The following is a 22,469-nucleotide window of genomic DNA, read 5'->3' as shown; positions in this document are numbered from 1 at the left end:
AATCTCAACAAGACTTCAAATCGGGTCAAGGTGAAGAGCTCCACGACCCGCCGTCACCTGTAGGTGGCAGTAAAAGCACAGTGTTTATGTCAAAACCACCTTGGATGTCAATCAGTATGGAACAGTGGAAAACATACATGAGCTTACACGAGTGTAAGTCCTCCTACATGAAATAAATGGTATTAACTTTTCTGATACATCAAATATTTATCTTGCCGAAATACCTTCACCCTAGGGCCTCTCCTCAACCAACTCTAATCTATCTCTTGTCTCACTCTTTTGCTTGATATTGTCTTTGTGATCATATCTATTTAGAAACATTAGGCGTTCATTTTGGGGGGACACCGTATAGTTTTCTTTCCTTTAGAAAAAGAAACACACAAACACTTGTCAAATCAAAAAGCCTATTTACTGAGGGTCTACTGTGTGTGAAGCACTATGCTAGGTGCTCTGATACATGTGAAGACGAATGCACCAGGTCCTTGTCAACAAGACAGACACAAAATATGAAGAATAATATATGAGATGAGAGTACAATCAAGGGATGAATAAAAACACAACTGTAAAAGAGAGAGCCATGGAAACCTCCAACTCCCAACTCTAAAAACCTAGGATTACTGATCCCCAAATAAAGAACTACATTAACATTAGAAGAATAAATCCTCCACTAGAGGCAAGGCTGAAGCCAAGGATCTACGTCCCTCCGTCCAAATGCACACCAGCAGGCTGCCCTGCAGGTCTCTGAGGGTGGTACTACCCACCCACTTCCTTCCCTTTTCTGTTAAGATACTATACAGATAGCACGGCTTGTTGATGGCAAGAGGCCATATGAGTTAAAAGCCATAAACTTCTCGTAAAGAATATCCACATGGGGCCTCCCTGGTAGCGCAGTGGTTGAGAGTCCGCCTGCTGATGCAGGGGACGTGGGTTCATGCCCCGGTCCAGGAAGATCCCACGTGCCGCAGAGCGGCTGGGCCCGTGAGCCATGGCCGCTGAGCCTGTGCGTCCGGAGCCTGTGCTCCACAGCGGGAGAGGCCGCAACGGTGAGAGGTCCGTGTACCGCAAAAAAAAAAAAAAAAAAAAAAAAGAATATCCATATGAAAAGCATGAGCAATAAGGAGATACCATGGTTGCAAAAATGCAACTGATTTGTCACTGGGGCTAGACTAATTTTTAAGCCTAAGAGGGAGAGTTCTGGTAAACAACAATTCTGAGTAACGCAGATGAGTACAGATTTATTACCAAGGAAACAAAGAGCCCGCACAATTTTTATGTCTTCCTCTGCAGGCTGATTATAATGTCTCAGGGAGGTTCTCCACCACGAAGAACAACAGCTCTCCTGAGAGAGTGGCGGAGGGCAAGTGACAGAGTGGGCAGCCTTGCAGGCTTAGGAGCTGGGCAGCCCTGGACTCGGCCCATCCTCACAGCTGCACTTCCTGCTTGCCACTTACAAAAGTAATGGTTAAAGGAAAAAGGAAAAAGTAGATAGGAAAATTAGTTGGAACAATCTAACAGTCTACTAGAAATGTTTAAATGTCTAAAGAATAAAGAATATCAAATATGTTAAGAAGATTAAGTTGACTTAAAGATAAATTTTAAATAAGATTTAAAACATATACACTAAGGTAAACAACAAGGTCGTACTGTAGAGCACAGGGAACTATATTCAATATCCTGTAATAAACCATAATGGAAAAGAATATGAAAAAGAATATATATATACACATAATTGAATCACTTTGCTGTACACCAGAAACTGACATTGTAAATCAACTATACTTCAATTTAAAAATTTTTTAAAAATACACACTAAAGAAATCAACACAATAAAGGATATGAAAGGAAGGCAATGGCCAGGAATTAATGGGAACCCCACAGGGTTCCGGGTGCTCTGAGTTTCAAGTAGGACCCAAATACCAACAAACACATTCAAGGCTCCCTGCAATGAGGTCTGACTAAGTGACTCCTGGACACATTTGGGGTTCCACCCAGAAGCTGTGAGGGCACAGAGGCCCAAGTACTATCCTAGGTCTCTCATCTCCAGTCCTACAAAAACTCAAAAGGAGACAATGATAAAGTACTCACTGCAGTGGGAAGAGTTCCTTAGAACTGTATAATGCCAGAGGTGGGAAGCCCTTCGAGAAAGTCTCATCCAAATTCCCCTTTCTTCCAGCTGGGAAGAGTCATGATCAGAGAAAATTAACTAACTTTTAAAAACAACAACTCAGCTAATTAATGAGTAGCATAGACAGACCTCTTGCACTGTTACTCACTCCCAGTCTGAAAATTCCCAGGAAAAATATGCTGCAAAGAAAAAAAAGGTATTTGAGGCAGGAGAGAACAATACAATGAGAACTAGTATTCGGTGTCTAAAACATATACTTTGCACAAGCTATAAGAATGAGATGATTCACAGATAAGAAGAGATGATTCATAGATAAGAAGAGATGATTCACAGATGAGATGAGACTCAAGATGTTTAAAAAAAATTACTCACGGAAACAGCTTAGAAGAAGCAGATAGCCTCAAACCCAGTCTTGCCAACTCAAAGCCTAAGCTTTTTTAAAGAAACCTCTTTGATACAAAATGTAACACTCATACAGAAAAACCCAGCATGCTGGAAAAATCCACTTGCTTCTTTTCTCTTCTCCACCCTGCTCTGTTCCTGAGGCTGAGGGTACAGATTCCACCCAAAGGCTCAAGGGCCCCCTGGCTTTTGCTGAGTTCTGCTAGCGCCTCAGAGGACATCTGGGCAAGGAGGAGCCTGAGGCCAGGGTACTTACTCCCCTTGTTCCTTGTTACTTCACACTTACTGTTTCCAAGGCAGCTGACTCTCCAGGGGTGACCCCTCCAGGATCTAGTAACCTCTCCCTTCCTAAACCTCTTTGGGCCTAAAGGTGGTGGGCACAACAAGGAAACGGTCCTGCCAAAGGTCCCCCTTTTGTCACTAGGTTCCATTCTTTTGTCATTAGATCTTTATACATAAGCCCTTGAATTATTCTAGTTTAAGTGTGCTGTTTTCTATTGAGACCCTTATAGATACAAGGGCAAAACAAAAATAGACAGATTAGTGAATTATCACAGAACAAACACTAAAATAATTAGCACTCAGGTCAACAGAACTTCCCATCATCCTGGGAGCTCTCCCATGTGCCCTACATATTACATGCTCCTGCAACCCTATGCACGAATCCCTAAACTCTATTTCAGTTTGGTCTGCTTTCTGAAATTCATATAAATGGAATCGTACAATATGAATTCCTTCACGTCTGGCTCTTTTCACTTAACACCATACGCACAAGATTCGCCTGTGTTGTTCCATGCGCCTTCTATGTGATTCATTTTGATTGTGAAAAGCAGTCAACTGCTTGTCGACACAACTGATCTATCCACTCTAAAGTTGCAGAACATGTGGGTTGTCCCTAATTTGGAGCGATTAGAAATAATGCTACTGTGAACATTCTTATCTCTAACTCCTGGTGCACAGGAACACGCATTTCTACCTAGGAGTGGAATGTGAGTCATAGGGTGGATGCATCTTCATTTTAGTACTTAATATCCAACTGTTTTCCAAATTTAAGCTCCCACCAGCCAGGCGCAAGAGTTCCTGGTTGCTCTGTACCCTCACCAACACTTTTCTTTTTTTTTAAATAGATCTTTATTGGAGTATAATTGCTTCACAATACTGTGTTAGTTTCTGCTGCACAACAAAGTGAATCGGCCACATGCATACATATATCCCCATATCCCCTCCCTCTTGCGTCTCCCTCCCACCCTCCCTATCCCACCCCTCTAGGTCGTTGCAAAGCACCAAGCTGATCTCCCTGTGGTATACTGCTGCTTCCCATTAGCTATTTTACATTCGGTAGCGTACATGTGTCGATGTTACTCTCACTTTGCCCCAGCTTCCCCATTCCCCTCCGTGTCCTCAAGTCCATTCTCTATGTCTATGTCTTTATTCCTGCCCTGCCACTATGTTCATCGGTACCATTTTGTTTTTTAGATTTCATATATATGTGTTAGCATATGGTATTTGTTTTTCTCTTTCTGACTTACTTCACTCTGTATGACAGACTCTAGGTCCATCCACCTCACTACAAATGACTCAGTTTCGTTTCTTTTTATGGACAAGTAATATTCCAGTGCTGGCTGAGTATATATAATGGAATACTACTCAGCCAGCACTTCTTGTTGTTAGTCTTTTTCACTGTAGCCATTTTGGTGAGTGGGTAGTAACATCCTTCTTATGGTTTTAATTTTCGCTTCCCTATTACTTATGAGGTCCAGTATACTTATACATGTTTATCAACCTTTTGGATATACCCATTTTTGAGTGCTTAAAAGTCTTTGGCTCACTGAATGGCAGAGATCTCCCTCCCAAAATTAAACTTACAGGCTGACAGAATCCAGTTACAAAATCTTTCCTTGGGATTATCAACTCATTAGTGAGAAACAGGGAAAGGAAAGGATGGTCTATTCCCTCAGAAGATTCTTTTGCTACAGATCAAATTACTATTCTGATTATTCTCTATTAAGTAGGACCAACTTCAACAAAATTTACTAAAACAAAGTACAATACCATAATACAGAAAGAGTACAACACAATCTCACAATCTGAGACTCCTGAGTAAATATCCCTGGGTTACACCATCCATACAACTATTGTGTCCTCAACATACTTTGCTGTTGGCATAATGATTAAATTCAGTGAAGCATGTAAAGCACTTAGACCTCTGCTTAATGATTGTTCACCTCTGATAATACAGATAAGAGTAATAGCAGAGATAATAAAAAATCCTATGTAACTTTTTAAACCAACAAACTTCAACCTATAGTCATGTAGTTACTTTTTAGTATACAGATGCCTGAAACTAAAATCCTCCATCACACACACCAGTATACAAGTTTGGATTTAAGTAACTCAATAACACACCTCTCATTTCTTTACCAATCCTGACTCTCCACAATACCTTTTTCTTCTACGCTGCTACTTCACCATATTACTAGATATTTTCCCCTAGAAACTCATCTCCCTCTACATGTCTCCTTTAACTGTGAGACCAGAATCTGTAGGAGGTGGCCATGTACATCACAATAACCAGAGATTTCCAATTAATTGGCTGTGTCCAGGGACCACTGAATGGCTCTCCACACAGTTAGTGAGACGTCACCCTGCAAAATCTTGGCCTGGGATTTCGGTGGGTCCAGGAATGATTTCACTGTCATGTTGATGCCTTCTCCTAAGATCCTCTAAGTGAAAGAATCTTTAATATCTTTAGGGAACTCTACTTTGATTGCCAATTTAGATCAATTTTATTTTTAGAATTATCTATCATTTTGGTTATCTGGGTTCAACCTGCTTGCTGTGAGGTAAATAATCATCTGATTGTCCGTATGTCTGTGAAACTGAACAAAAATTGCCAAGGAAAAGGAATTTGGGAAATGTTAAATTTATAATACAATTTAGGAAATCAAGTGGAAACGAGGTCCATACTAATTTGGCTATAAGACTACAGTTGTAAGTTGCTGGATTTAAAATAAAATAGATTTAAACAAATAGTATCTCAGTCTTCTTTATCCAGAAACCACTATTCAATATATCTGCCCCTCAAAAAAAAAAAAAAAAAAAAAGAGCAGTGAGTTTAGATGCAAGCTTGAAAAAGAAAAGGGTATGGCACAAAGATTCCGCAAGATCAAAGTGGGAGACCGTCACGGCCAAATGATAAGATTTTCACCCTAGTTCGGGGCTCCCTCCATGTCCCTCACCACCTCTCCTTTCTGGTGACTGGCTGTCTACCAACTGCTCTGGCTGTGTGTGCTGATGGCCACCTGAGCTGGGAAAGATAAACAGTAACTACAGTGGGCCCCTCATCACAATACTGGTCTGAGGAACTAGGATAAGCCTCACTCACACTTGCTGAGGTACAGAGAAACGTGTTAAGAACGAGAAATACAATTTTATCTGTGGCATAGACAAATCTCTGATATAACATCATGTTTTCTTTTTTTTTTAATATTTATTTATTTGTTTATTTGGCTCTGTCGGGTCTTAGTTGTGGCGCACAGGCTCTCTAGTTGTGGTGAGCGGGCTCTAGAGCGCATGGGCTTAGTTGCCCCGCAGTATGTGGGATCTTACTTAGTTCCGTGACCAGGGACTGAACCTGTGTCCCCCGCACTGGAAGGTGGATTCTTAACCACTGGGAAGTCCCAAAGAGCATGTTTTTACAATGGGGATTTACTGTGTCTATTAACAACGGGAGAGGCCACAACAGTGAGAGGCCCGTGTACCGCAAAAAAAAAAAAAAAAAAAAATGGAGCTAAAACAGATGACTTTATAAAGTGAAGGAAACTCTGTGAAATCCCTCTTTTGCAAGGTGAAAAATTTCTTTCATTCATATCCCAAAATAAGTAAGGAAATTAAAGCTGCATGAATATTGGTCCCCGAATGAGATAAGCTCCTCTATTTGAATAAAAATTTCATTAGGTTCAAGTATTAAAGAGGCAAACCAGACACTATAAAAGTTTAATCCTTTTTTTTTTTTTTTTTTTTTTTTTGCTACACGGGCCTCTCACTGTTGTGGCCTCTCCCGTTGCGGAGTACAAGCTCCGGACGCGCAGGCTCAGCGGCCATGGCTCACGGGCCCAGCTGCTCTGCAGCATGTGGGATCTTCCCGGACCGGGGCACGAACCCGCGTCCCCTGCATCGGCAGGCGGACTCTCAACCACTGCGCCACAAGGGAAGCCCCAAAAGTTTAATTCTTGATCCGTTGTTTACTTACTTGCTGCCAAATGGTTTGGGGGAAATTTTTTTTTTAACTGTAATTCTTTTCCAACATAAAATTATTGTGTGACGAGCCAGGAGCACAGACAACAAATGCTAAGTGCTGCAGGGTCATGGAGAGAAGGACAGTGGGTCTTGCCTCCAGTCTGCCTTGCGACTGGCGGGTTCCCCTCACATTAGCAAGTCAAAGTGTCCCTGATGCTGACACTGGGCTCAGGATATTCGACCCTCCATTTCTTCCCCTACTTTTTCAGTCACACATTCAACCAGTATTTACTAACTGACTGTTAAATACATACATATACAACACATGCAAACCCTTAAGGACCTCAATGTAGTGAAGGATAAAAGGCAAATAAACTCCCAATAATAATACAAACACAAGCCACTACAGGGGTAAGAATCCAGTGCTAAGGAACCTTACAGGGGCGAATAACCAACCAGCTTCAGGGGTCAGAGAAAACTTCCTGGGAAAGGCAGCATCCAAGCTAACACTTTTCAGATAAATAGCCGCCGCCCAAGCCAAGAGATGGGAGTGAGGTGGGAAGGATGTCACAGCTGCTGGTGGGACAGCCTGTGAAAGGCCAGGAGTAGGAAATCCCGTAAGGCTAAGATGCAGAGAAAGGCGGGACCCACCTTCCAGCTGTGCCCCTGGGTGCCTCTCTCTGAGAGACTGGCAAGTCAGAAAAAAGAATCTCCCTGTGTACAAGGGGATTTGTCTTAATGAGATATCTGCCTTCCCTGTGCCTGTTGATTTCAGCAGCACACAGAACACTAATCAATACTGAATTTTAGAAGACCTGTCACAGGCTATATGAAATTAAGGCAATGAAAAGATTGGATCTGCAGATAAGAGGTTCCTATCTCCAAGTGAAATATCAAACTCCTAGCCTGCATATGAAACATAACTCCATGTATAAAAAACTGATTACTGTAATTCAGCAATGAGCAAATCACATCTAGTGAATAAGTCAATGTAATCACCTCACAACGGGAAGTCTTTACAGCAGCTAGGGCAGAAAGGGGAGGGCCCTGAACTTGGCACAGAAGAGGCTCGGCCTGGTTGTCTGAGTTCTGCAGCAAGTCACTGGCCCTCTCTGGGCCTCAAATCCTCATTTACACAAGAAATAGTTGCTGCGGCTGTTGCTTGTGCTTCTAAAACCCATTACTCTGGCATTAACATAATCAAAAGTACTTTAATCACCAAAGGAAAGGATTTAAACAATTTATAAGTCACAGATTTACTACGGTTTTGTCTGAGGAAAAAAAAAAAGGAGCATGTGCCCTCAAACTGTCTTAAATTAAAACACCAGTTAAGTTCATGTACCTTTTAAAGGCTGATAAATCACGCATAACCAAGTATAAAGATAATTAAAATTTTAGTACAAGCAAATGAAATTATGATTTTTTTTAAAGAAAAGAGAAAGTAAAAACTTTAATGTAACTAGGCAGGCAGGCAATGATTGGGGTTGCCCACTTCCCTTTTCGTTGGTTTCACTTCCCTTCTTAGGTTAAAATACTCCTAATATGTAAATTATTCCACTAAAGACTTCCAAAGTTCTTAACAATTTGTAGGGATGTTTTCGCAAAAGGAATTACTTCTAGACGTCCATGTGACAGAAAAGGGATATGAAGCATTGGGGACTTAATAAATAAAGCAAACCAAAGTAGGTAAAGGTATATGCAAAGCAGAAGCAAATAATTGAGGGTCCCAAAATTTCTACCATTTAGAAATGGTTTAGGGCTTCCCTGGTGGTGCAGTGGTCGAGAGTCCGCCTGCCGATGCTGGGGACATGGGTTCGTGCCCCGGTCCAGGAAGATCCCACATGCCGTGGAGCGGCTGGGCCCGTAAGCCATGGCCGCTGAGCCTGCGCGTCCGGAGCCTGTGCTCCACAACAGGAGAGGCCACAACAGTGAGAGGCCACAACAGTGAGAGGCCCACACACCGCAAAAAAAAAAAAAAAAAAGAAATGGTTTAGCAGTAAAAAGTGGATATTCAATGATTTTAGGAACTTTGTAGTGAAGGGTTAACGCTGTTTGGAAGTTACCTACTAGGTGCCAGGTTAGCCCTTGGACTTCTCTGGTTTAGAGTCCTCAAAATCCTACCATATGGGTATTATCTCTATTTTAGCACTATAGAAACTAAGCAGGAACAAAGGCTCAGAGTGCTTAAGTAACTAGACAAAGTCACACAGCTTAGAAACTAAGTTATACTATGAATTCTATTCAGTCAATATCAAATCTCATTCTCTTTCAACAGATGATGCAGACTTTAAGCACCAAGTAAACAAACTCAAGACATTTTCTCCTTTCTGTATGATTCTCTTAAATATATGCCATCATTTCATGGGGAGCTTATGCGAAGCATGACTTCATAAACAAATCATTTGTGAAAGAGAAAAACCACATCCAGGGCAAAGTCATAAGTTGAAAAAGCCTTATTTCAGAGAATACTTCCTGAAAGAGACAAAGCAGCAATTACAGTTGAACAAGTACCAACTCGTATACCGAGTATTATATTTGAAACAACTTCTTAAAGCAACGGAAGAACCTAAAACAAAAGAAATACAGCATTTCTTAAATATACCAGTTCTAGAAAGAGCTATTTTAACACAAGCAACTCAAAGAAATCCCTTTTACAGAACTGGGTATACTGAGAAATGTTCCTCTCAAACACAGCCTTTTGATGGACAGGAGGTAAGTAGCATTTAATTAACTTCATCACAGATTATCAGAAATAATGCTGTACTTATTTACTAAATCTCAAAATCCTTGTTTTATTTTAACAATATATTACTGAAACTATGTTGGTGAAGGACCCTCAAATGGGATATACTGTCATCTTCCTACATTATTAACATGTTGTTTCATTTATTTTCAATACTGTTTTACCTTAATAGTAAATGTAAGTTTTTTAAACTTAAAGAAAATGTTGATACAATAAATCATAAATATCTTTAGGAGTCTTTGTCACCTGGTTTCAATTACATTGTTTCACAGTATGTACTTAAAGTCTTTTAAGAAAAGACTATAGCTAATCATGGAATCTAAAGCTTTTAAAATGCTGACTTAAAAACCAATCACTTTTCAATATTTATCCAAAAATTTATCGATGTGTACAGAGTACAACCTGTATGGTAATGCCTTTAAAACACATGCATCACACGTATTTTAGTTAACCTTAAGCAAATGAACACAACTGTTGGTGACATAAAGTCAGCTTGAACCCAATGAGGGGAAAAAGATTTACTCAAAAATGGTTTGTAAGTAAGGAATTTATGTGACAAAATTCGGGAATAAGGATGGGTGGAGGGAGTTCTGATACAAAAGAAAAAAGGATACAAAATGTCATTTACATTACAATTTTTACTATTTAAAAATTCATGGAAAGTTAATAATGAGTTAAGTCTCTAAAATTATTTTCCTTTGTATGATAATACTAGAGAGTTAATTTTTCTATGTAGTATTTTTCTCATTTTAGAGAAATTAATATTCTAGTCAACACAATATTTGGAAATTTTAATAAATACAGGCTTTTAAATATATAGAATTCTACTCCAAAATCATATTTAACCTAAATATCTGGCAAACTCGCTAGTCAGGAAGGTAGGAAGGGAAGAAAAGAGGGAGAAGAAAACAAATTCATACCTTGTGTTTGTCCTCAGCAACTGCTCAAATTAATTTTAAATTACAGCCCATGATGCCACTACCAGATGGCTAACCTCCCCCAGTTTTCACTAAAGAGAGACTCAGGGCTGAATGAGAGAGAGACCATTCTGCAAAGTGACATTTTTGAGGGAAACTTTTCTTACACCTCCATATTTCAAGGGGGATGCCACAAGGTTCCATCTCTTTGCAGCGAGTCTATTTTTAAAATCACTGTTGTTGATGTTATATCGTGGGTGATAGAAATTTCACACTGAGGGGGTCACAGCTAAACTCCCTTCCAGTAGAAATGGGCATTTGGCGGGGGTGGAAATTAGTTTCTGCAAACACATAAAGTTACTGAGTGACTTCTTACTAATAACTATTTGTCTTTGATATTCCTTTTTTAAAATTAAATTTGACAAATAATACTTACACTTCTGGATCTCGGTAGAGTGAGGGCGTGAAAGTTACTATACTAGCAATATCTTATTCTCAAGGTGTTGCTCTCCGTGCACCACTGCAGCAGTGTAATCCGCTTCTGGGGCACTGGTAAACACCATCTGGAAGACTCAGCATTAGGCACTCCCAACTGTGCATTAAAAACTAGCCCATCTATTGTTTTAAGAGTCAAGTTCTTGTGGGACTTCCCTGGCAGTCCAGGGGTTAAGACTCTGCGCTCCCAGTGCAGGGGGTATGGGTTCGATCCCTGGTCGGGGAACTAAGACCCCTCATGCCGCAAGGTGTGGCCAAAAAAAAACCAGAGAGAGTAAAAGTTCTTGATCTGTATACCATGGCACAAGACACTGCTGTTTCTAGACCTATGATAATCTAGAGAAAACATAATACTATGAAGAAGCGTTTGCCACTTAAAAAAAACAAAATGGTTTAATGGCCAATTAAGCAAGCCTTCATTGACAAACTAGTGAGTGCTTGCTCTGGGTCACCCTGCCGAAGTTTCCTTCCTTCACTTATCCATCAATTCAGCAAATATTACTTACTGAGTATCTACTATGTACTCATCAGGCAGTGGGGATTTAGCAGTAAAAAGGAAAAGTTCCTGCTCTCAAATGAGAATTACTGTGAATATTCAGTACGCAACCAGTTATATGGTTTTTTAAATTAGTTTTCTAATACATAATTTATATATTAAAATTATATTTAATGAGTAAAAATTCATTATTTGGACATTACTAATCTGGGTTACCAAATATTGAAACAGAATGAAGATGATAAAAGGTGGCAAACTATCAATATTTTCTAAGATTCAAACTTCAGAATGGCCTTTCCCCAATTAGTCCCAAACAAAGGATACCTACCACAGGCACAATTGCTACCCAATTTCACACTACAGAGAGAAAATGAATACATTTGCCAGTGCATCATGACACACCAGACCATCTTAATACACTGATATGTTAGTACATATTAGTAATAATACCTAGGGAGTGTATTTCTTAATAAATACTAAGACACATATATTGACTCTATGACATAAAATACTGTCAAAATTAAAATCCACTGATATGCCAAGTCGAGTGTGAGAATGTTAAGCATTTATTTTTTCAACAAGAGTTTTATTCCTCCTATTCTTAACTATTTTACAGTTTCTAAGTGTCATGCCCACAACAAGCTATAAGATGACCACCCCTCACAGTCAAGCTCAACCTGGCCCTTCTATCGACCCGTATCCAGACGAATACAAAACAGCAGCCCTTGTCTTCTACAGCTGTATCTTCATAACTGGCTTATTCGTTAATGTCACTGCCTTATGGGTTTTCAGTTGTACCACCAAGAAGAGAACCACCGTAACCATCTATATGATGAATGTGGCACTACTGGACTTGATATTTATAATGAGCTTACCCTTTCGAATGTTTTATTATGCAAAAGGTGAATGGCCGTTTGGAGAGTACTTCTGCCAGATTCTTGGGGCTCTCACAGTGTTTTATCCAAGTATTGCTCTATGGCTTCTTGCTTTCATTAGTGCCGACAGATACATGGCCATTGTACAGCCGAAATACACCAAGGAACTTAAAAACACATGCAAGGCCATGCTAGCGTGTGTGGGAGTCTGGATAATGACCCTGACAACCACCATCCCACTCCTACTGCTCTATGAAGACCCAGATAAAGCCTCCAACCCTGCCACCTGCCTCAAGATTTCTGACATCATCCACTTAAAAGCTATTAATGCGCTGAACTTCACTCGACTGATTTTCTTTTTCTTGATTCCTCTGTTCATCATGATTGGGTGCTACTTGGTCATTATTCATAGTCTCCTTCACGGTAAGACATCTAAGCTGAAGCCAAAAGTCAAGAAGAAGTCTATACGGATCATTATCACGCTCATGGTGCAGGTGCTCGTCTGCTTCATGCCTTTCCACATCTGCTTTGCTTTCCTGATGCTGGGAGGGGAGGAGAACAGCTACAACCCGTGGGGAGCCTTTGCCACCTTCCTCATGAACCTCAGCACCTGTCTGGATGTGATTCTCTACTACATTGTTTCAAAACAATTTCAGGCTCGAGTCATTAGTGTCATGCTATACCGCAATTATCTTCGGAGCGTGCGCAGAAAGAGCTTCCGCTCGGGTAGTTTACGGTCCCTAAGCAACATAAACAGTGAAATGTTATGAACGGTCATTGTTTGTCTTCGATCTCTTTAAATTCACTTTACTAACTTAGGGTCAGTGGATATTCTGTATGATATCATCAAGTCCCTTCTCTCCCAAAAACAAATAATAAACTTTAAGAACTCTTCCTCCTTTGTGAGATCTTATTATTGCGGCAGCATAATTAAATACACTAAAGTATTTTAATAAATTCATTATCTTTACTTTTAAAACCTGTATAAAACATTTTCATGAATTACTGGGAGAAAAGCATCCAATTCGTGTTTCATATTCAAGCCTTATCTAAATACATAGTTGACTTTTTGGATTTAATTCTATGTGCAGGTGAGTCATGATGTCAATCAGGTCAGCAGGCAAAATATTGGAGCTATTGTTTGAAATAATTTGATTGAATTATTTTCCAACTAGATGCAGCTCCCTTTGGTCTAATTTATACTCCGAATTGGTGGTCTAAATCCAGTACTTTGTATTCTAAACACCAAACTTCCATGATTCCTACACAAACAACTATGTTCAACTCATCACTGTTACTGATGCAGAGCAAAATTTGCAGAAGCAAGCACCTGAGGGTGCTGTAAAGGCCATTGCCATCAGCCCCCACCTACTCTAAATTCACTTTCCTTTGGAAACAGACTATAGTCATTCAATAAACACTTACTGAGAGCCGAGTATGCACCAGACTCTACTTGACACTAGTCGGGGTGGGGGGACCTCCCTGGTGGCGCAGTGGTTAAGAATCTGCCTGCCAATGCAGGGGATACGAGCTCGAGCCCTGGTCCAGGAAGATCCCACATGCTGCAGAGCAACTAAGCCCATGCGCCCCAACTACTGAGCCTGTGCTCTAGAACCCACGAGCCACAACTACTGAGCCCACATGCCACAACTACTGAAGCCCACGTGCCACAACTACTGAAGCCCATGGGCCTAGAGACCGTGCTCCGCAACAAGAGAAGCCACCGCAATGAGAAGCCCGCGCACCACAATGAAGACCCGATGCAGCCAAAAATAAATAAAATAAATAAATTTATTTTAAAAAAGGACAATTAGTCCTGCCAAAGGGCAACAGGGTGCAGAAAGAAAACCGCAGGTACGAGAATACAAATACATAGCATGTTAAGAAAGCTGAATGACTGATGGAGTCAGTGGCTTGAAACATTGGACTGGGGTCAGATTATGAGGGCTTTGAAGGGAAAGAAACAAACAACAATATATGGGGTGGGGAGGCTGCTACTGCTAGGATGTCTGCATAGGTGACCTTACTTAGTTCCCTCCACTGCCCTGTGAATTACAGAGTATGAGCCCCAATTTACAGATGAGGGAAGTTGAGAGAAGTAACTTGCTCAAGATGACACACAAATAATAAACGGCAGAGCTGGAATCTCAGGTAAATTGGGCTATGTGATGGCAAAGCCTAAGCCATCTGTACTATTCTAGACGGCCCTGATGCCACCTTGAAGAAGCTTGATTTTTATTCTGAAGAAAATAAGGACTTAGAGGTTTTTAAAAGGAAGATTAGCATGGTCAAACTTGTATTTTAGAAAGACAGCTTCTGAAAACATTGCATGAAATACTTTGGAATTGATAGGAAGACTAGTTGGAGAGTTACTGCAAAAATCTAGGCAAGAAAAGGCTAGTTAAGACTAGGATAATGACAGAAGGAGTCAAGGAGATGCGATGAAAAGCTGACTTATATAGGACTTCGAATGAATAAAAGTCGGTGCCCTACGCCACTGATGAGAAGAGGGAAAGATTTCCAGCTTGGATGACTGAGTAGATGAAAATGCCATTAATTAAAATAAGGAGTACAGAAGGAGGAGGAGATGAGAGTGCAAAAAGAGAGGTGATCAGAGGAGGTAAGAGCTTCTGAACATGATGAATTTTCCTTGAGTCTTAGAAGTCACTAGGAAATATGACTGAAGAAAGATCAAGAAAGCAATATGGACTGGAAATAGAGAGCTGGGAAACAAACAACAGATGCTAACTGTAGTTGAAGTCATGGGGGTGGACGCGACGGCACAGAGAGAGCACCTGGAGTAAGCTTGAGAAAGGAGCTGCAAAGAGTAAAGGAGGTCAAAGAGGACCAGGAGAGAGTAGGGTGCTAGGATTCAGGCAAGCAGGTTATTTCATGAAATAACGGGATGTCAAAAGCATTTAATGTGCCACTGAAAGGTCAGATAAGACAAGTGAAAACAAGCCACTGGCTTTAGAAATTAGTTGGATACTGGTGACCTTTATAAGAGAAGTTTTAATAGTGGTGAGGTTAAAAAAGAGAGAGAGAGAATTAAATAGGAAGTGAAGAATTGCAGGAAGTGTAGGTAAACTTGGCATTGATGAGAAAGAAAAAGGTAACAAGACATTATGTGGAAAACACTGCAAATTATAAAACACATTGACTAAAAAAGTTTCCTCTCCTGAGTTTTTGAAGCTTTGCTTACCATCAAATAAAAGATATATTTACAAAATGCAAAGTTTATTGAAGTAAAGATTTAGGTTCCAAGAAGTCTATGTTTGAGAACACGTCAAGATTCAAAAAAGCCATATTATAATGTTTCATGATTTAAAAGGAAAGAGAAATATATTCTCATTCAGGTGATGTCTGAATTAACATTCACACTGTCTTTCAAAGGGGATCCTATAACTTTTGAATTTACTCAAATTTTCAATTCTTGCTACTAGCTAAGATTTAAATAGGTAAAAGCCTTCTGGCCTTAAGAATTAGTAAAAACATTGCCACCAACTTCAAAATTGAATCAATCTTCCTTATATGTACCAGTCACGATTCCATAAAGAAATAAGTGTCATTCATTCAAAGAAATAACTGTCATTCAACTCTATGTGCAATAGAAAATAAAAGTCATCACACAAGGGGACGATGTAAATAAGAATTAAAAGCTATGTTACTACCCATCCACTAAATTTATTCTAACACAAACATACACGATACACATAACCCTTCTACAACTCAGTAGGCCTTATAAAGAACCAAAAAGAATTGGCCTCAATGAGAAACGTTAGGGGAAAACTAATGATTTAGTAATGCTACTTCTTTTCTGAATCAACATGGAATCATTCCTAATGACTACACTATTTACCACAATAGCAGAATAGTCAACTTAAACTTCTTAGTCTAACTGCAATTACAACCCGTAAAACTAAAAAACTGCATAATTATGACACAGAACTTTATGTGTCTCCATTAAAATATTATTCAGAATCATACATTATTAAGACAACTAAACATCAATACTCATGCCAATAATTCAGTAAATCCCACGAAGGGCAGCTATTACCATAAATATTAACAATGTAAGTGTGAGAGCTATAAGATCACTAACCGTATTTTAAAAATAGAGATACAAAGTGAATCTAAATCAAGGTACTTGCAATAGCCTAACAGTTCTCAAAAATATATACTGAAAATTAAAATAAGGCTGAAGTTAGTACACACAAATTTTAAATATGTTACCTTTATTTTATAGTATCTCATATCTTAAAAACTGTCTCAGAAACTTAATTCAGAGATGCTTTAAAGGCATTTATATGTGCTAACAACTCTGCTCCTAAATGCCAATCATTTCATAAACTAATACATGTTTTCTCATTTTGTTTTTAAAGAAGACCAACACAATATGAAAGCACAGACACTCTATGAGTTAGGTTGCCCACTGCAGATTGGCTACAAAGTTATAACCTATATACTGATTTTCTTTTACCTTTGGTGGAAATATATAAACAATATAATTTAAGAAAAGCAACATTCTTCAGAAGCTTAACTTCAGACAAATAAATTTTGTTTCCTAATCTAATTAATTAAATTTTGTATTTTTATGTTTAATTAGTTAACAAAGTTACAAAGACAAAATTTCACTATGAAAACACAATTCTATCTTCAGGACCAGAAGAGAAAATTCATTAAAAATTCTCTAAAATATGAGATTTGAAAGCTAAAAAAAAGAGTGAGTGTAAAACAGATTCTGTGTCAAGAACATAATGAAAATGTTAAGTATACACTGGAATTTTTACATATAAAATCAATTTTACTATATCTAAAAGTTTAAAATATTCTCTTACTGACTTTCATGTATAATAATGCTTTAAGTCAGATTTAAGTAGTTATGAATTAAGCTAATATTTGAGAGCTACTTACAATCCAGAAGGCAAATTCCTGGCTGCAGTGATACCAAAGGAATACCGCACAGCTTCAACGAGGATAAAGTCACCCACCGCCGACAAAACCCAGGAACCCAGCAGAAAGGACTAAAAATAAAACAGGAAGAACATTATAGAGAGGAGTCTTCTAAAAATAAACTAACATTTATTTATTTAGAACCAGCTCAGGTATATATATATTTTTTAAAGTTTGTTTTTTGTTTGAATAGACTTTTCAAAGTGAGGGAGTAAAACCATATTGGTCAAATGTATTAACTTCCATAATTTCTAAGTATGTTGAAGAAAAGATATTTATAGCATGACTTATTTTTACAACTAATACACAAACCATTAAGCAAAATAAGTGATTAGAATTTTATTAAAATAAAAATCCTTATTAAAATGGTTATTGCTGGGCTTCCCTGGTGGCGCAGTAGTTGGGAATCCGCCTGCCAATGCAGGGGACACAGGTTCGAGCCCTGGTCCAGGAGGATCCCACATGCGCAGAGCAGCTGGGCCTGTGCGCCACAACTGCTGAGCCTGTGCTCTGGAGCCCGTGAGCCACAAGTACTGAAGCTCGCGTGATTGGAGCCCGTGCTCCGCAGCAAGAGAGGCCACCGCAATGATTGGAGCCCGTGCTCCGCAGCAAGAGAGGCCACCGCAATGAGAGGCCCGTGCACCGCAACGAAGAGTGGCTCCCACTCGCCGCAACTAGAGAAAGCCCGCGCGCGGCAACAAAGACTCAGTGCAGCCAAAAAAAAAAAAGTTATTGCCCACTCACACTGATATTATTATCTGTTATCATCATTATTATTTTATTATGCTAATCGCTTAAATTTAAATTTTTTCTTTGGTTAATGTCCATGTTCCAAATCAGACAGAGGATCATGTAATAAAAAGATAATTGTTAATGAAACACCAAGCTTAACAAAATAAAACTATTTAAAAACAAGAAAACAGAAACATTTTTTTCTATCACCTAAGTAGCAAAGGGAAAATACATAAAAACTTACTGCAAATTTTCTGCTTCCATATCTTCTTTCAAATATCCTAAAATTATAAATAAGCAGACTACTGCAGAAAGTATCTTTCAAATCAAGGCAAATTATTCTTCCACAAATCAACCGCCAAATCTAGATGGGGATTTAAAAAAGAATAACAAATAGGAGTAAGACTTGTTCAGGTCTCTTCCTTGGCACATTTATTACGTTTACATTATACTGCTTATTTTTAATACTCTAAGCTCAGATTCCCCAAGGTAGAACTGAAACTCTCCATATCTCTGTAGCAGCTCTTAGAAATGCACACTAAGGGCTCCTTAAGAGGTTCTGCCAGGAGAGTGTGGCTATTTGCACTCCTAGACAGAGGGTGACTGTCCTCCATCCAGGCAGGTCCCACCTCTAGAGCACAAATGCCCACAAAGTGGTGCAGGAGAAGGGGACTGTTGCCAACTTAGCCAGGTGAACCAAATTAACCCCCCAAACAGAAAGGTACCAACTCAGGGCCACAGGGCCCTGACATTGCCTTACAGCAGTGGTTCTCAGGGCTGGCCATATGCTAGAATCCCCTGGGGATCTTTCTAAAAAAGTACACCAATGCCCAGGCCCCACCACTAGGCTCCCTGACTCAGCTGGTCTAGGGTGAGGTCTTGGCATCAAAAAAAAAAAAAAACACTTTATGTAGGTGATTCTACTGTGCAGACAGGATTAAGAATCATTGTATTACAGCAACTGAAATCATACTGAAGCTCTATTATATTCCAACAGAAAGCAGCAGTATGGATAAATAACTGAATCACAGGAACTTGGCAAAGCCCACCGAAGCAATGGCATTAATGACATCCCTATGAAGAAAAGATGTCAGTGCTCAAGAATGGACTATCATGCTTAATATGGCTAATGAAGTATTTAGCAAAGAAAAGTGGCAGGTTATAACCATAATTTGCACTAACACTCTCTGATATTGTGATTTATAATAAGAAATATATTTTGGTCTTTGCCATTGGAATTTACAAAGTGAAGAAAGCTATAACGGTGTCTTTTGTCATGTTAATGAGGTGACTTTTGGAGGCACCTAAGAATGGGGGCTGGCTTCCAGGGGAACCAACCTTGTGATTAGAAGGTGGGAATTTTCAGTCCCACACCCTGACCTCCGGGGAGGAAGAGGGGCTGGAGGGTGGATCAACTGCCAATGGCCAGTGTTAATCAATCCTGCCTATGTAATGAATCTCCATAAAAACCCCAAAGGACAGGGTTCTGAGAACTTCCTGGGTGATGAACATGTGAAGATCTGAGGAGAGTGGGGCTCAGAGAGAGCACGGTAGCTCCGCACCCTTTCCCCTTACCTTGCCCTATGCATCTCTTCCATCTGGATGTTCATCTATATCCTTTAATAATACACTGGTAATCCAGTACATAAAATGCTTCTCTGAGTTCTGTGGACTGTTCTAGCAAATTAATTGAGCCCAGGGAGGGGGTCGTGGGAACTCCGATTTATAGCCGTTCGGTCAGAAGTCCAAGTAACTACCTGGGCTGGTGACTGGCATCTGAAGTGCGAGCACAGTGGGCAGTCCTGTGGGACTGAGCCCTAACCCTGTGGAATCTGATGCTCTCTGGGAAGATGGCATCAGAACTGAGTTCAACTGTAGGACACCCAAGTTGGTGTCTGAGAATTGCTTATTGTTGGCGTGGGGAAATCCCTGTCAAGCTGGAAATGGTACCGGAATACCCCTTTTGCACTCCAGCTCACAGACAAGACCCAGCACCAGCATTTTTCATGTGATCAACCCATAAATCTTGAAAGCCACAGACTTCTGCTCTTCCCACCAGCAGAAACCCAAGAGAAATTTCCTACTTGGTTTAACTACCACTATAAAAGTAATTCACAGACTCTCAATCTATTAGAGCTGAGAGAGCTTAGCTCCTCTAACAGATATTCAAACTGAGGCAAGTTTTTGAAAATGTTAAGTATGCATGCTAATCATACAAAAAATAGATTTAACATTGTTTAATTCTCTTGAAATTAAAAATTGCATTCCCATGAGTAAAAACTGAAGCTGAAAAGAGATGTGTAAAAGGAAATACTGCAACTCCTTCATTATAATCTGCTTTGCTGAAATTATCAATAAATACAACTAGAGAAGTTACTTGTTAGTGGAATATTAATAATAAATAATATTTCTTACAAATTTAGAGGCTTTGAGAGACTAAGAATGGCAGGAAGAAAGGTAAATCAAAGAAGAAGGCCTGCCTTCTCCCCTCCCAGAGGCCAGTGGAACGGAGCTCACCTGGAAGTCGTCCTTGACTGCCTGAAGGTCGTACACAAAGAACCTCTGGCAGTGTGGAAGGAGGAGGGCCAGCAGGAGGGACAGGGCACTGGGGACCAGTAAAAGACCCTTGGACACAGGTGCTTTGTCTGGAGGGAAAAACAAAACTGCTTTCAGAATGACTGTCCCTAAGATTTTAAAAACCACACGACTGAAAAGCAAGAGAATTCACTTCTTTTGAATTAGAATGAAGACAAAGTTCACACACTCTGGAATTTAATTCTTATTAACATATATTTTCAAAGCATCTTCCTGCAGAGGTAAGTGATCAAAGGGCACTGGAAAACAAGCGAAATCGGCTGATGCAGGCTTCACTGTCATCTGGCTCTTAGACGAGACCAAACCAAGTTTACTTCCATGGAATAGCTTTTTAGAAAACGGTCACCAAAGTACAGAGAAACAGACAGGGGAGTATGTTTTCTATCAAACTGACCAGTTAGCTCCTGAGCATGACTGGGATTCACGTACATAAACATTTACTTTAAGAAATTTAAGAAGCGGTTAAAAGTGCTAACATTGCTGCCTGCAGTGGTCTGCTGAGATTTTCCACCACGGGCACCCTGGAGCCTTGTCTAAATCTCACGCAGAGGAAGAGCAACGAACCATGGCAGCTATGGTAGCCCTCCGCAGTAGGCTAGGAAGGAGAACGTTAACGCACTTCGTAACGGCTGCTGTCTGCCTCACAGATTCTGGGGCTCATGCAGTGCTGTGGAGAAGTTGTTCACAATATAAACAGGCAACCAGCAATGAGGACCTGCCTGTTCCAATGGAAAATCCTTATAAGGAGCCTCTGAAAAAATCTATCTTGTGTGGAAAACGTGTAGATTATAAGAATGTACAGCTTTTATCCCAGTTTATTTCTCCATTTACTAGATGCATTTATGGAAGGCACATAGCAGGTCTTTGTGGGAAGAAACAAAAGGAAATCACAAAAGCAATTAAGAGAGCTCAGATAATGGGGTTTATGCCGGTTACATACAAGGATCCTGCATATCTCAAAGACCCTAAAGTTTGTAACATCAAATACAGGGAGTAAATTCTATAAAGTTATCATCAATAAATTTATTTTACAGTTGTGTGGTGGTAATACTGGCTCAGACTGTAAGATTTAATAACCTTTGAGTAGAGAAGTGATAGGCTAAATCTTATCAAACTATAAAGTATTATGTTTTTAATTCTTAATAATTTGAAATTATATGAGGAAAAAGTGTTTCAAGAGTGACATTTCCTCTCCATATCAGAATGTTCATTAAGTAAATCAGATTATTTAAAATGTTAATACTTGTTACATTTTCCATACATATGAATTAAAAAAAGGTACTATGGGATTTTCACTTTAAAAAAAAAATCTCACGCAGACTTCAAACAACAGCTCAGTTCCCACTTCCTTACATCAGTCTCTCCCATTTTAGCCTGAGGGGCTCTTCCCCCAACCTGCATCCCCGTTTCCAGGTACTAGTTGAGGAGTCAGGGTCTGGAACCTGTTTTGCCTTCCCGACTACATTAAAGATTCCCGAGGGAGGCCACCTGCCTTCTCTCCTCTATGTTGGCCATAAAGCCTAGCACAGCTCCTTGAGGGAATGAAATGTCCAGATCATCAACAGGCAAGACCACAGGGAAGCGTCACGGACACTTTCAGACAGAGACATTCTCAGATTGTGTGAGGTGCACTTCAATGGGGAGTGAATCTACTAGTTATGGTTGGTAGTGTGGTAATTGCTCTTGTTTGCATATATAAAAATAGCCCACCTACTTCCTCTCTGGTACAGTCTTACAAACAGCTAAACTGGAACCATCGGTAAAGTGGCTGCATACTATTTTCACGACCAAGATGCAATCGAGGCTCCAGGGAATCTAAGAGCTAACGGAGCTCCCCGTCCCCCAGAAAACGGAGTCCCCACCACCTAGTACCCCAAACGTACCGGAAAGCACCGTG

The 22,469-nt window shown here is 39.9% G+C and overlaps 3 protein-coding genes across 7 annotated transcripts in view; 2 read left to right on the top strand and 1 right to left on the bottom strand.

Annotated features, from left to right (window-relative positions):
* Positions 1 to 22,469, bottom strand: part of UBAC2 (UBA domain containing 2) — a 152,949-nt gene that overhangs the window by 109,466 nt on the left and 21,014 nt on the right. For both annotated transcript variants that reach the window (XM_060128659.1, XM_060128660.1), the window contains exons 2-4: positions 20,495 to 20,622; positions 18,222 to 18,341; positions 17,207 to 17,316 (exon numbers count right to left, since the gene is read on the bottom strand). In XM_060128659.1, the coding sequence (XP_059984642.1) occupies positions 17,207 to 17,316; positions 18,222 to 18,341; positions 20,495 to 20,622 (358 nt within the window). The remainder of the gene's footprint in view (positions 1 to 17,206; positions 17,317 to 18,221; positions 18,342 to 20,494; positions 20,623 to 22,469) is intronic.
* On the top strand, positions 12,046 to 13,062 carry GPR18 (G protein-coupled receptor 18). The gene has a single exon (XM_060129338.1). It carries the CDS (start codon positions 12,046 to 12,048, stop codon positions 13,060 to 13,062), a length of 1,017 nt encoding a protein of 338 aa, XP_059985321.1.
* On the top strand, positions 21,132 to 21,569 carry LOC132508897 (small ribosomal subunit protein bS18m-like). 4 transcript variants are annotated; one of them, XM_060129334.1, is made up of 2 exons: positions 21,132 to 21,293; positions 21,375 to 21,569. In XM_060129334.1, exons 1-2 carry the CDS (start codon positions 21,138 to 21,140, stop codon positions 21,567 to 21,569), a joined length of 351 nt encoding a protein of 116 aa, XP_059985317.1. In that variant the 5' UTR covers positions 21,132 to 21,137. The 4 variants fall into 4 exon arrangements, with proteins under 4 accessions (XP_059985317.1, XP_059985320.1, XP_059985318.1 ...); XM_060129337.1 differs by having other exon boundaries at positions 21,433 to 21,489; XM_060129335.1 differs by having other exon boundaries at positions 21,132 to 21,368; positions 21,430 to 21,489.

This window comes from Lagenorhynchus albirostris, chromosome 18, assembly GCF_949774975.1.
Source record: "Lagenorhynchus albirostris chromosome 18, mLagAlb1.1, whole genome shotgun sequence".
Classification (NCBI taxonomy): domain Eukaryota; kingdom Metazoa; phylum Chordata; class Mammalia; order Artiodactyla; family Delphinidae; genus Lagenorhynchus; species Lagenorhynchus albirostris.
This window is presented reverse-complemented; position numbering and strand designations above follow the sequence as displayed.